Source organism: Procambarus clarkii, chromosome 7 (genome assembly GCF_040958095.1).
Source record: "Procambarus clarkii isolate CNS0578487 chromosome 7, FALCON_Pclarkii_2.0, whole genome shotgun sequence".
Taxonomy (NCBI): Eukaryota; Metazoa; Arthropoda; class Malacostraca; order Decapoda; family Cambaridae; genus Procambarus; species Procambarus clarkii.
The window spans coordinates 25,273,371-25,289,386 of record NC_091156.1 but is presented as its reverse complement, the minus strand read 5'-3'; the positions used below and the strand labels follow the sequence as shown (position 1 = coordinate 25,289,386).

At 38.6% G+C, this 16,016-nt stretch overlaps 1 protein-coding gene across 2 annotated transcripts in view; it reads left to right on the top strand.

Annotated features, from left to right (window-relative positions):
* LOC123761289 (ras-related protein Rac2) overlaps positions 1–16,016 on the top strand; it is a 257,088-nt gene that overhangs the window by 180,724 nt on the left and 60,348 nt on the right. For both annotated transcript variants that reach the window (XM_045747216.2, XM_069314002.1), the window contains one exon: positions 15,835–15,921. In XM_045747216.2, coding sequence (XP_045603172.1) covers positions 15,835–15,921 — 87 coding nt within the window. The remainder of the gene's footprint in view (positions 1–15,834; positions 15,922–16,016) is intronic.

The following is a 16,016-nucleotide window of genomic DNA, read 5'->3' as shown; positions in this document are numbered from 1 at the left end:
AGGCCTCCACCCCCAGGAAGCAGCCCGTGACAGCCGACTAACACCCAGGTACCTATTTACTGCTAGGTAACAGGGGCATAGGGTGAAAGAAACTCTGCCCATTGTTTCTCGCCGGCGCCTGGGATCGAACCCAGGACCACAGGATCACAAGTCCAGCGTGCTGTCCGCTCGGCCGACCGGCTCCCCAATTGTATGGTACATACAGTGATAGCCTTTAATGAGTTATGGGAACCTCCCCTCATTGCAATATCTGTGACTTGTTGCAATGCCAAATACCCAGTTTAATAAGCAATAATGCACAGATTCCAAGCATATATTACACTGATTGGAATAAATACACTATTATAGTACATAATCCTATATTGCCATTATAGGATTATAAATGTTAGAGTATTAGGTCATGAGCCCCCTTACCTCACACAAAGTGACTATAATACCCACTGTGAACAGTGATTTGCATTATAAAAGAGCGCGACTCTCGCCAATGTTTCATATATTTTATTTTCAAAGGTCGACATTTGTTTGACGCTATTATTTCATATAAAAAAAATAATTCACGCCACACAAATATAAATATGATACGCTTGGGACTATGAAATGCTGTAACTCTATAAATGTGTTTTAGTTCAACGAGTAAGTCAGAACTAAAACACATTTATAGAGCAACGAGTAAGTCAGGACCATCTGGTCACCACTTGGTCCGGGAGACATCTCCCGTCACGCAGGGTGCAGTCGCGCCTCCACAGATCTCCAGTATCAGCTCTTGATACTGGTAATGGCTCAAAAGGGCCACCACTTACGGGCTATTCATGCCCGTGCCACCTCTTGGGTGGCTTAATCTTCATCAATCATCAATCGAGTAAGTCAGACATGATATTTGAGAGCATTAGGTTGTCTGGCCTTAGCAATTAAGGAATCACACCCTTTGGAAGTTAAAAACCACAGGTTGACCACGGGTCAGGTTATATCAGGTGACCTTGCCTTCTGCTAAGCCGCTAATTGCAGACAGTTGGCTGGGTGTGTTCTTCAGACAAGCCACTATCTAGGTTTTAGGTAGAGAGATCACCGTTTTAGCTCCCAGATCACTGATAAATACCCATGGAACTCTATATGAGAGGCAGATGATTCAAGAATTGTGGAGTGGAATCTCCACTCACAACCAGTGGAGACCGCTGGTAGTGAGTGCCACAGCCAGGCCGGGTGGGGACTCTATTAACTCCCCCCCCCCCCTCCCTCTCCTTATCAAACTTGGGCTCAGTCTTTGGCGAGTGTACTTGTAAGGTGACGTATGTTGTGTTTTCCAACTTAAGTGTTGTTTGATTTCCAGGGACAGGCAGCCATAGTACTTTCAATATCCTATTTGGCGACTCACATTTTTTAATTGAAGTTGATATTTAACATCTAATGATATTGTTTAATTGTGATGCCCATTTGAGTGAAGAACTAATAGCTAGTATTTAATTAATTAATTTGTTGTTGTAAATTGGTTTTAATTCCAATCCCGGGATCTTGGGTCCCCTATGGGGACCCAAGATCCCGGGTATTGGAATCCGGGTACTGGGATCCCGAGTATTGGGATCCCCCCCCCCCCAACCTATTGCAGGTTTGGGGGGGAGGGGAGGGGAAGTTGAATACTCTGACGCTTAGGGACTTACGTTTTTGACTTAAAGAGGCTTGATTATATACGAGTACCTACTTACAGTTGATACATGAACATGTTTTATACCGTGTTGTACACAAGTGCTAGGAGAAACTACTGAACACAGGTGTCAGGAGAAACTACTGAACACAGGTGTCAGGAGAAACTACTGAACACAGGTGTCAGGAGAAACTACTGAACACAGGTGTCAGGAGAAACTACTGAACACAGGTGTCAGGAGAAACTACTGAACACAGGTGTCAGGAGAAACTACTGAACACAGGTGTCAGGAGAAACTACTGAACACAGGTGTCAGGAGAAACTACTGAACACAGGTGTCAGGAGAAACTACTGAACACAGGTGTCAGGAGAAACTACTGAACACAGGTGTCAGGAGAAACTACTGAACACAGGTGTCAGGAGAAACTACTGAACACAGGTGTCAGGAGAAACTACTGAACACAGGTGTCAGGAGAAACTACTGAACACAGGTGTCAGGAGAAACTACTGAACACAGGTGTCAGGAGAAACTACTGAACACAGGTGTCAGGAGAAACTACTGAACACAGGTGTCAGGAGAAACTACTGAACACAGGTGTCAGGAGAAACTACTGAACACAGGTGTCAGGAGAAACTACTGAACACAGGTGTCAGGAGAAACTACTGAACACAGGTGTCAGGAGAAACTACTGAACACAGGTGTCAGGAGAAACTACTGAACACAGGTGTCAGGAGAAACTACTGAACACAGGTGTCAGGAGAAACTACTGAACACAGGTGTCAGGAGAAACTACTGAACACAGGTGTCAGGAGAAACTACTGAACACAGGTGTCAGGAGAAACTACTGAACACAGGTGTCAGGAGAAACTACTGAACACAGGTGTCAGGGGAAACTACTGAACACAGGTGTCAGGAGAAACTACTGAACATAGGTGTCAGGAGAAACTACTGAACACAGGTGTCAGGGGAAACTACAGAACACAGGTGTCAGGAGAAACTACTGAACACAGGTGTCAGGAGAAACTACTGAACACAGGTGTCAGGGGAAACTACAGAACACAGGTGTCAGGAGAAACTACTGAACACAGGTGTCAGGAGAAAATACTGAACACAGGTGTCAGGGGAAACTACTGAACACAGGTGTCAGGAGAAACTACTGAACACAGGTGTCAGGAGAAACTACAGAACACAGGTGTCAGGAGAAACTACTGAACACAGGTGTCAGGAGAAACTACTGAACACAGGTGTCAGGAGAAACTACTGAACACAGGTGTCAGGGGAAACTACTGAACACAGGTGTCAGGGGAAACTACTGAACACAGGTGTCAGGAGAAACTACTGAACACAGGTGTCAGGGGAAACTACTGAACACAGGTGTCAGGAGAAACTACTGAACACAGGTGTCAGGAGAAACTACTGAACACAGGTGTCAGGAGAAACTACTGAACACAGGTGTCAGGGGAAACTACTGAACACAGGTGTCAGGAGAAACTACTGAACACAGGTGTCAGGGGAAACTACTGAACACAGGTGTCAGGAGAAACTATTGAACACAGGTGTCAGGGGGAAACTACTGAACACAGGTGTCAGGAGAAACTACAGAACACAGGTGTCAGGAGAAACTACTGAACACAGGTGTCAGGAGAAACTACTGAACACAGGTGTCAGGAGAAACTACTGAACACAGGTGTCAGGAGAAACTACTGAACACAGGTGTCAGGGGAAACTACTGAACACAGGTGTCAGGGGAAACTACTGAACACAGGTGTCAGGAGAAACTACTGAACACAGGTGTCAGGGGAAACTACTGAACACAGGTGTCAGGAGAAACTACTGAACACAGGTGTCAGGAGAAACTACTGAACACAGGTGTCAGGAGAAACTACTGAACACAGGTGTCAGGGGAAACTACTGAACACAGGTGTCAGGAGAAACTACTGAACACAGGTGTCAGGGGAAACTACTGAACACAGGTGTCAGGAGAAACTATTGAACACAGGTGTCAGGGGGAAACTACTGAACACAGGTGTCAGGAGAAACTACAGAACACAGGTGTCAGGAGAAACTACTGAACACAGGTGTCAGGAGAAACTACTGAACACAGGTGTCAGGAGAAACTACAGAACACAGGTGTCAGGAGAAACTACTGAACACAGGTGTCAGGAGAAACTACAGAACACAGGTGTCAGGAGAAACTACTGAACACAGGTGTCAGGAGAAACTACTGAACACAGGTGTCAGGGGAAACTACTGAACACAGGTGTCAGGAGAAACTACTGAACACAGGTGTCAGGGGAAACTACTGAACACAGGTGTCAGGGGAAACTACTGAACACAGGTGTCAGGAGAAACTACTGAACACAGGTGTCAGGGGAAACTACTGAACACAGGTGTCAGGAGAAACTACAGAACACAGGTGTCAGGAGAAACTACTGAACACAGGTGTCAGGAGAAACTACAGAACACAGGTGTCAGGAGAAACTACTGAACACAGGTGTCAGGAGAAACTACAATCAGAACAGGATTTTATTGTGTACAGTTTCATCACCTGAATACACAGTTCTCAGGCGACTGTTCTCACTATGTGAGAAGCGTCACATCTGAAGTGGTTTAGCCTATCCCCAAGTGTGAGAACCTCGATAACTACAGTAAACACCTTACACTACATGAACACCTTACACTACATGAACACCTTACACTACATGAACACCTTACACTACATAAACACCTTACACTATAGTAAACACCTTTCACTACATGAACACCTTACACTACATGAACACCTTACACTACATAAACACCTTACACTACAGTAAACACCTTTCACTACATGAACACCTTACACTACATAAACACCTTACACTACATAAACACCTTACACTACATAAACACCTTACACTACATGAACACCTTACACTACATGAACACCTTACACTACATAAACACCTTACACTACAGTAAACACCTTACACTACACAAACACCTTACACTACATAAACATCTTACACTACATAAACACCTTACACTACACAAACACCTTACAATACAGTAAACACCTTACATTACATAAACCACCTTTACAACATAAACACCTAACACTACAATAGGGTAAAAGGAGACAAAAAGGGAATTCATTTCTGAAAACGACTTGGTAGTGTTGTGCCGCCTAGACCTCCGTGAGCCGGAGAGGGAAAAAAGTTTTTTCCTTGTTAGGTTAGGGCATGAATCGTGCAGTATCACGTTGCAACCCGTTCTCACACTTGCTTATAGTCAATATCATGCTTATGAATAAGTGCATATGTGACATACTAATTTATTGTGAACATTTGCATTTACCTTGAAAATCTGAATGGACAACCACAACCTAACCTAACCTTCTTTGTATGTTAAGATATTACAATTAGTACTGAACCTATACCTATATTGATATTACAGTTTTATAAAAATAATAAAACAAAACTAAAATATTTTAATTAATTGAGATTTTAAACAATAGAGATTTTATAAAAAAATGACAATATCCTGAGTTACTTTACAATTAATTTAAATATTTTAGTTTTGTTTTATTAAGAAAAAAATGACCTCATACATAATGAAATGGGTAGCTTTATCATTTCATAAGAAAAAAATAGAGAAAATATATTAATTCATGAAAACTTGGCTTATTAGGCAAATCGGGCCTTGCATAGTAGGCCGAGAAGTGCATTCTGGCTACTAGGTACGACACATATATATATATACATATATATATATATATATATATATATATATATATATATATATATATATATATATATATATATATATATATATAACTGAAAACTCACACCCCAGAAGTGACTCGAACCCATACTCCCAGAAGCAACGCAACTGGTATGTACAAGACGCCTTAATCCACTTGACCATCACGACCGGACATAATGAGGTGATAGCCGAGGCTATTTGAACCACCCCACCGCCGGCACTCGGATAGTAATCTTGGGCATAGCATTTTACCAAATCACCTCATTCTTTGGGGCACACGTGAGGAACACAAATGCGAACAAGCCTGAATGGTCCCCAGGACAATATGCAACTGAAAACTCACACCCCAGAAGTGACTCGAACCCATACTCCCAGAAGCAACGCAACTGGTATGTACAAGACGCCTTAATCCACTTGACCATCACGACCGGACATAATGAGGTGATAGCCGAGGCTATTTGAACCACCCCACCGCCGGCACTCGGATAGTAATCTTGGGCATAGCATTTTACCAAATCACCTCATTCTTTGGGGCACACGTGAGGAACACAAATGCGAACAAGCCTGAATGGTCCCCAGGACAATATGCAACTGAAAACTCACACCCCAGAAATGACTCGAACCCATACTCCCAGAAGCAACGCAACTGGTATGTACAAGACGCCTTATATGTATGTACAAGGGTCCTGAAAGATATTGTTAATAGAAATGTTATCCCTACAGACAAAAATCAGAGGATACAATTGACGATTTACTATAAAACCAGAAAAACAGCCAGCCTACTCATGAGAAACTCTCCAGACACAAAACAGAACGCTTTAAAAGAGACTAACGTCGTCTATGCCTTCAAATGCCCTCTTGGGGACTGTAAGCTCCAAAAAACCCAGTATATAGGCAAGACAACAACATCTCTTTCGTGGCGTTTAACGATGCATAAGCAACAGGGCTCCATTAAAGAACATATTATCTCTTCCCACAACCAAACCATCGCCAGAGAAATCCTAGTAAAAAACACAGAAATCATCGATAGATACAGCGATAGCAGGCGGCTTGACGTTTGCGAGGCATTACACATCAAGAAGTCAACACCAGCAATCAACAGCCAATTAATGCACAACTATATTCTACCCACCTCAAGACTCCGCTCCAATATAGAAGCATCAAGAAATATGGACCAATAGGCTTTCTACAATCACTTCTATTCAATACCCATTGTTTCATGTTCTGGCTTGTGTTGATGAAATTAATACCTTATTAAATACCACCTCACCCCATCCACCTCACTCAAATGTAGATATAAACAAAATCGGAGATGTGTAAGTTCTATTTAGTTGTGTATGTGTTAACTAAAGTCTTTGAAAATGTAATAAGTTGTATGAAATGCGCTCAAGTGTCGCGTCAGACTAGAAATAAAAATGAATTTTGGAGAATTGATTTTTGAATTACCACCAACAGTGAAAAGAAATGTACGAAAGATTGAGAAAATTCGTGTTAGAATTATTAATCTTACTTTTTCGGTCATATTTAATAATATATGTATATATATATATGTGTCGTACCTAGTAGCCAGAATGCACTTCTCGGCCTAATATGCAAGGCCCAATTTGCCTAATAAGCCAAGTTTTCATGAATTAATATATTTTCTCTAATTTTTTATATATATATTTATATATACATATATATATATATATATATATATATATATATATATATATATATATATATATATATATATATATGTATATATATATATATATATATATATATATATATATATATATATATATATATATATATATATATATATATATATATATATATATATATATATATATATGCAATTGACGATCACAAAACACTGATCATTTTATGCGGAAAATCCACAGAGAAATATGAAATGAGGTGAACGTTTCGGCTCTGTTAAAGCCTTTGTCAACACCAGACTGACTAAGGAGAAGGGAGAAGGGGGAGGATATATAGGCCGACACCTGACCAACCCATCCCTAGGGTTGGTCAGGTGTAATTAACCAAAAACAGGTATATTTAAACAGGTAAGCTATACCTGTTTTTGGTTAATTACACCTGACCAACCCTAGGGATGGGTTGGTCAGGTGTCGGCCTATATATCCTCCCCCTTCTCCCTTCCCCTTAGTCAGTCTGGTGTTGACAAAGGCTTTAACAGAGCCGGAACGTTCACCTCATTTCATATTTCTCTGTGGATTTTCCGCATATATATATATATATATATATATATATATATATATATATATATATATATATATATATATGCAGGTATTTCAGCCTACACTTGTAACTCTATAAACTTCAGCATAAGTGAATGATAACTAATAACCCTATCAGTCCTAGAACATATACATATATCTCTGTAGGTAATCCAGCCTATAGCTCTAACTCTCTGCAAACTTCAGTATAAGTATTCCTTGGCATAGAAATGATAATCACCCACCTTTCACTGCGTCTTGCACGCTAACGACAATCAAGCACTCTACCAACTGCCTACAAGTAGTCAACAAGAACTGCCTTTTCAAGTCTGCAAGTTCACTATCCTGACATCATCAGACTCTTCTAGGTTTATCTACCAGGATCCTCTTTAGCTCTTCCAGGCTGCTGCACCACGAAGTTCTCCTTGGACTACAGTGGTACTTCACTACCGTTTCCACAGAAACATGTGAGACTTCACTGCTCCTCTTCTCACAGTATGAGGTCCAATTCCTCACTACGGGGCTTGTTCTTCCACAGAGTACAACATCTACTCCTACAGGCTTCAAGTTCCATTCATCAACTTCTTCTCTGGCCTCAGAGTACTCCCATCAACTTCTTCCTCAGGACAAACCTGCAACCCATCGATATGCCAATAAAAATGTTCCTCTATAAACACATAAAGAAAATAAACCACACAATTAGTGTTTCCACCCATCATCTCTCCGTCTCCAGAACGTCGTGAGTGTGGACTCCCCCACGTTTGGGCTGGTCTATCCTCCGCCCGGCTGGGCGGCCCTTGAGGGAGCTGGAGGCCGGCCTCAGTTGCCCTCAGGAGCTCGGCTCGGCCCCCTCAACTGGCTCTCTCGCCTCTACTCTCTTATTTAGGCTTTCTGCCTTAACAAAATGTGTCTAATATACTAATAAACATCGGCTATGGTCGCTGAGCACATGACCAATTATAGGAAATCGGTATTAACTGGGATGAAATTGTGCTTACCACAAAAGGTTTCTTGCAGGGTGCTCTGCTCGATGACGCCTGATCAGGGCGCTCCCAAGGCTGCCCAAGAAAATGTTTCAGGGCGGCTTCACAACTCTTCCTGCCATCCAGGACTTGAGCCCGCAACGTTCCCAGCTTGATTCCACAGCTGAAACGTCTGCACATTTCCTTCCTCTTGAAGGTATATCAACTAGGGGTTCCACTCTAACAGGAGCTCACACAGAGCGCGGCTTCCCCTCACGATGTCTGGTGCTCAAGTGGGGTCAAAACCCTCCAGAAGCGAGCCTCACACTCCCAGCAAACTCTCCACATCTCATGTCAAGTCATTCATTTCTATTCTTGTTCACTTCCCATATTCCTGAACTGTCTTTCAAATTTAACCAATTGTTTTACGTATGTATCTTCACGTTTATATTTCTTTGACCTCTTATTTAGGTCAGGTCTTGCAGAATAACTCTCAAGGGTAAACTAGTTTTTCAGCTACCTGGGATCATAGCTGAATCATGGAACACATCATAAAAAGAAAGGTGAAACGCCATGCAACCTCTGAAGAATCAACTACCACAACACATGTACCCCCTATTAGACTATTTTACAGGAACTTCTTTTCGACGGCTCATTAAACGTAGGAAAGGGTCCTGAAAGATATTGTTGATAGGAACGTTATCCTGACATACAAAAATCATAAAATATAATTGATGATTTACTATAAAACCATGAACACGGCCAACCTACTCATGAAGAACTCTCCAGACACCAAGCATAATGCATTGAAGGAAACCAACGTCGTCTATGCCTTCAAATGCCCACTTGGGGACTGTAAGCCCCAACGAACTCAGTACATACGCAAGACAACAACGTCTCTTTCCAGGCGATTAACAATGCATAAACAATAGGGCTCCATCAAGGAACATATAATCTCTTCTCACAACCAGACCATCACCAGAGAAATTTTAACCAACAACACAGAAATCATCGATAAATGCAGCGATAGCAGGCGGCTCGATATCTGTGAGGCACTACACATCAAAAAGTCAACACCAGCAATCAACAGCTAATTAATGCACAACTATATTCTACGCACTTCAAGACTCCGAAACAATATAGAAGCATCAAGAGGAAGTGGTGAAGCTATGGGCCAATAGGCCTTCTGCAGTTACTTCCATTCATATGTTTTTATACCCATTGGTTCGAGTTCTGTCTTGTGTAAATGTCAATCACCTCATCCAAAACTCTTATATCACCTCACCCAAATGCGAGTATAAGTATGGAAGTGTTTGCAGGCTACAGTTGTGTGTGTAAATAACTTTTGAAAATGTAATAAGTTATTACGAAATGCGCATATATATATATATATATATATATATATATATATATATATATATATATATATATATATATATATATATATATATATATATATATATATATGCGCAATGTCACACAATATATATATATATATATATATATATATATATATATATATATATATATATATATATATATATATATATATATATTTATATTTATATATATATATATATATATATATTTATATATATATATATTTATATATATATATATATATATATATATATATATATATATATATATATTTATATATATATATATATATATATATATATATATATATATATATATATATATAAATATATATATATATTTATATATATATATATATATATATATATATATATATATATATATATATATATATATATATATATATATATATATATATATATATATATATATATTGTTTTGTTTTGTTCTGAAAAACTGCGGTTTTCATGTGTTTTTTATGTGAAGGAAATCTTCGAAACCTCTTTACCGATTGCTTTGAAATTTTGACACAATGTTGCATATGAAAAGGCGCATGTTTTTATATATTTACTATATACATGCCTCACCTGTGACAGGAAAAAACATTTTTTTTTTAAACAGTGACATCTGTTGAACATAAGAGCAACACATGATGTAATCTACGAAAGTTCTTCACTGATTGCTTTGAAATTTTGACACAACGTTCCATTAAAAACCGCGCATGTTTTTGTATACCAACTATACAGATGCCACACCTGTAACAGGTAAAAACCATGCTTTTTTGAAAAACAGCTCCATCTGTTGCACGTAATAACACCACACACCATACTAAATATGTTACAATTCCTTTTTAACGTATCCGATTGCATTGATAAATTTAATTTCCATAGATTTTGATTTATTTTCATTTTGATTTAATTATTTTGTGTGACATTGCGTTGGAATTTAGCTGTGTTGTTTACCATACCGTTCATTTCGTAAGTATAGATGCCACACTTGTGACAGGTAAAAACATTCTTTTTTTAAGAAACAAAATATGTTACAATTCCATTTCAAAGTATCTGATTGCATTGATAGCTTTAATTTTCATAGATTTTGATTTATTTTCATCTTAATTCAATTATTTTGTGTGACATTGCATTGGAATTTAGCTGTGTTGTTTACCATACCGTTCATTTCGTAAGTATAAGTATAGATGCCACACTTGTGACAGGTAAAAACATTCTTTTTTTAAGAAATCGTGCCATCTGTTGCACACGCGAGCAACACACACTATACTATATATGTTTTGATTTCATTTTAACGTTTTCAATTGCATTGACAAATTGAATTTTCATATATTTCGATTTTTTTTTAATTTTGATTTAAATATTTTGACATTGTGTTGGAACTGAGCTGTGTTGTTTACCAGATCGCTCATTTCGTAAGTATAAGTATATATGCCTCACACCTGTGACAGATAAAACCATTCTTTTTTTAAAAAACAGTGCCATCTGTTACACATAAGAGCAAGACACTCTAAATAATAAATATGTTACGTTATGTTAAATTACGTTATAAATACAAAATACTAAATATCACACTAAATATGTTACGATTGCATTTCAATGTTTCCGATTGTATTGACAAGTGGAATTTTCATAGATTTCGATTTATTTTCATTTTCATTTCATTATTTTGCATGATATTGCATTGGAATTGAGCTGTGTTGTTTACCATACCGTTCATTTCGTGATTATAGTTTATATCTCTGTTTTTTCTTTTTCTCATTTCGTTTTTTTAACTGTTTTTTTATATTTCAGTGATGGGAGCATCAGATCATTTGATGTTCCCAATTTTCTGATGGGAGCATCAGATCATTTGATGTTCCCAATTTTCTGATGGGAGCATCAGATCATTTGGGAATGCATCGGATGAGGGATCATAACAAACAGAAGAACCATTGACATAACAAAGATCTTGTTCAAATTCTTCTTTACCTTTTAAGTAAAAGTCATGACGTTTCGAATACCTCTCATATTCATCATCAGAACTAAAACACAAAAATAAAATTAAAATGAGCAGCAAAACAAAGAACTCATATGGGACATAAATGCCTATTAAAAGATAAAAGATATAAGGCGACACTAGTTACAAAACAATTTCCTTGTTACAATTAATCCCCGCCTTTGAAATTGTTTTCAAATAATGGTTACCCTGCGCATATGGTATATATTTCTATAAGGAATTTCTTAAACAATTAGTTTCACCCTTTTTGTAAGATTACTACAGTAGAAAGGAATATTAAATACATCAAATTACCTTTTTATGTCACTATAAAAGTTCTTCTGTAGTTCTTCTGTAAGTTCTTCTGTAAGAAGTCGATTGAGGAAACTTTTACAACATTGTTATCCTCAAGTACACTTTAGAATTATTTTTGTGAATACAAATACCATAGGCTCCTATTTTAAATTTAGAGATAAAGTGCCCAACCACCCCCCCCCGTCCCTGTGCTCTAGTATCGTATATATGTATAATGGTTCCAGCTCTAATGCTGGATACATCGGGAGTTCCATTCGGAACATTGAGATCGGGATACTTGAGCACCGGGGACTATCATTTAGGACTGGATTACCATTATCCAAACCAGCATTCTCGGAGATTAGAAATCATTGTCATGAGGTAAATCATTCTCTGCTGGAATCCGATTTTAAAATTTTAAGACATTTGCATGACTGGCCAGTCCGATTAGAAAATAATGGAATCCATATATATCAGGGAGGTGCGACCTCTGCTAAATATTCACTGTTCAGCTGCTCAATTATACACGTTATAATTACCAGTGGTCCTTTTGTCGTAAATTATAGTCCATGTTGACTTATTTATTATTTAGTTCCCACGATTTGAGTCTTTCATACTAATTTCGAGTGTAGACATTTTGTACTGTTGTATTTGTTTAATTAGAACAATTTATTCAAATTTTAGTGAACGATTTTGTGCAATATATGTTTCTTTCAACGCGTCTAACTGGTAATCTATAAGTGTTTTAAATTGTTTATTTTTATATACGTTTTCTGTTTGTTGGTAGTTATTATTATAATTTTTAATTAGCTTTGAATATCCAGGTGATAATTACAGGGTTTTACTTTGATCTCTTCACGTAAGTTTACACGAGTGAATTGTTTTGTAATTAGTGTCACCTTATATCTCTTAGCTTTTTAATAGGTATTCTTGTCCCATATAAGTCCTTTGTTTTGCTGCTAATTTTAATTTAACTTTGGATCTTTGAATTTTAATGATCTTTGGCAGGTGGAGTCCGGATTTCTTGGCGTTCACAGTTTCGATCAGTTTGTTGACCTTTGCTTTTAATTCGGCTGTAGTGTCCTTCGTTACCCTTTGGAACTTAGTTTGGTCAGAGAGTATGATGTTCATTTTCGCCAGATATTCGTCTTTTTTAAGAATGACATATATTGGCGACTTGTCACCTCTCCTGACAACTCTCTCCTTGTTCTCACGAAGGCTTTTAGCTGCCGCTTTAAGCTCGGGGGACAGTATGGTGCTTCTGTAATTGCCTCGATTCTTTCCTCCTTCTGCAATAAGTTCTGCTTGTAAGGTATCTTTGGTAGTGACCTTCTTTTGGCAGGACTCCACCTGCCAAAGATCATTGGGGAATATAAACCTGGATATGCGTATGGAAATGTCAAGACACACAAGCCTGGAAACCCACTTCGGCCAATCATTAGCTAGATACCCACACCCACGTACAGACTGGCGAAGCGACTCAACGGCCTGCTGACTCCTAATGTTCCTTGCGCCTTCAGCCTGAAGTCTCCAAAGGAATTTGTTGACTTACTGCGGGGCACACGGGCCACAGGGATAAGAGCCTCGTTGGACGTAGAATCGCTGTTTACCAACGTACCTGTGGACGAGACAATCGGAATGATAGCCGACAGAGTGTATCGTGATCCAGCCTGTACTCCTCTTGACATACCAGAAAATATTCTGAGGAAACTACTCCAAGCTTATACTAAAGAGGCACCCTTCTTGAGCCCGGATGGGCACATGTATAAGCAAGTAGATGGGGTCTCCATGGGTTCTCCCCTAGGTGTCCTGTTTGCAAACTTCTACATGGGTACCATCGAGCAAAAAGTCTTAGTCGACATGAACTTGAAACCGGCCATATACTGCAGGTATGTTGACGACATTTTTACACAGGTACCTGATGTCAGACATCTGCAGGAGCTGAAGGAGGCATTTGAGCAGAGTTCCGTGCTGCGTTTCACTTACGAGATGGAAAAGGATGGGAAGCTGCCCTTTCTAGATGTAACAGTCATGGAAAAGGGCGGAGGTTTCCACACTGCAGTCTACACTAAGGAAACGAACATAGGAATGTGCCTAAATGCCAACAGCAACTGCCCAGACAGGTACAAGAGGAGTGTTGTTAACGCATATGTCGACCGTGCTCTCAGCCACAGCTCAGAATGGAAGCAAGTCGACGAAGAACTCTGTAGGGTAAGGCAGGTCCTAGTCAATAACGACTTCTCCAATGGTTTCGTCGAAGACATCATAAGAAGGAAAGTGAAAAGCCATGCAACCTCTGAAGAGACAACTAACACAACACCTATACCCCCTATTAGACTATTTTACAGGAACTTCTTTTCCACAGCTCATAAAACGGAGGAAAGGGTCCTGAAAGATATTGTTAATAGAAACGTTATCCCTACAGACAAAAATCAGAGGATACAACTGACGATTTACTATAAAACCAGAAAAACGGCCAGCCTACTCATGAGAAACTCTCCAGACACAAAACAGAATGCTTTAAAAGAGACTAACGTCGTCTATGCCTTCAAATGCCCTCTTGGGGACTGTAAGCTCCAAAAAACCCAGTATATAGGCAAGACAAACACATCTCTTTCTAGGCGTTTAACGATGCATAAGCAACAGGGCTCCATTAAGGAACATATAATCTCTTCCCACAACCAAACCATCGCCAGAGAAATCCTAGTAAACAACACAGAAATCATCGATATACAGCGATAGCAGGCGGCTCGACGTTTGCGAGGCACTACACATCAAGAAGTCAACACCAGCAATCAACAGCCAATTATTGCACAACTATATTCTACCCACCTCAAGACTCCGCTCCAATATAGAAGCATCAAGAAATATGGACCAATAGGCTTTCTACAAACACTTCTATTCAATATCCATTGTTTCGTGTTCTGTCCTGTGTTGATGAAATTAATACCCTATTAATACCACCTCTTGTTCTGTCTTGTTTTGATGAAATTAATACCCTATTAATACCACCTCTTGTTCTGTCTTGTGTTAATGCCACATCACCCCTTCCACCTCACTCAAATGTAGATATAAAATCGGAGATGCGTAAGTTCTATTCAGTTGTGTATTTGTGAACTAAAGTCTTTGAAAATGTAATATGTTTTACGAAACGCGCTCGTGTCGCGTCAGACTAGAAATAAAAATGAATTTTGGAGAATTGATTTTTGATTTACCTCCAACAGTGAAAAGAAATGTACGAAAGATTGAGAAAATTCGTGTTAGAATTATTAATCTTACTTTTTCGTTCATATTTAATAATATATGTCTACAGGAAAGACTGCTACCAAAATATACTAATATATATATATATATATATATATATATATATATATATATATATATATATATATATATATATATAATATATATATATATATATAGATATATATATATATATATATATATATATATATATATATATATATATATATATATATATATATATAGAAGTCACAGCCACAACGTTTAAAGGGTCAATCTCTGTGGTGTTTTAGTGTTAAGTTTGTGTGTCAGCGGGTAAACAAAACAATTATAAGTCACACAATCTTTAATTTTGTTTCCCAGATGACGAGTAAGGGCCGGGCGCTGAAGATGGTGGCGGTGGGTGACGGAGCCGTCGGCAAGACCTGCCTCCTTATCTCCTACACCCAGGTGAGATGCTCTCATCAACACCTGCCTCCTTATCTCCTACACCCAGGTGTGATGCCCTGGGTGTAGGAGATTCAGGAGTACAACACATGAGACTC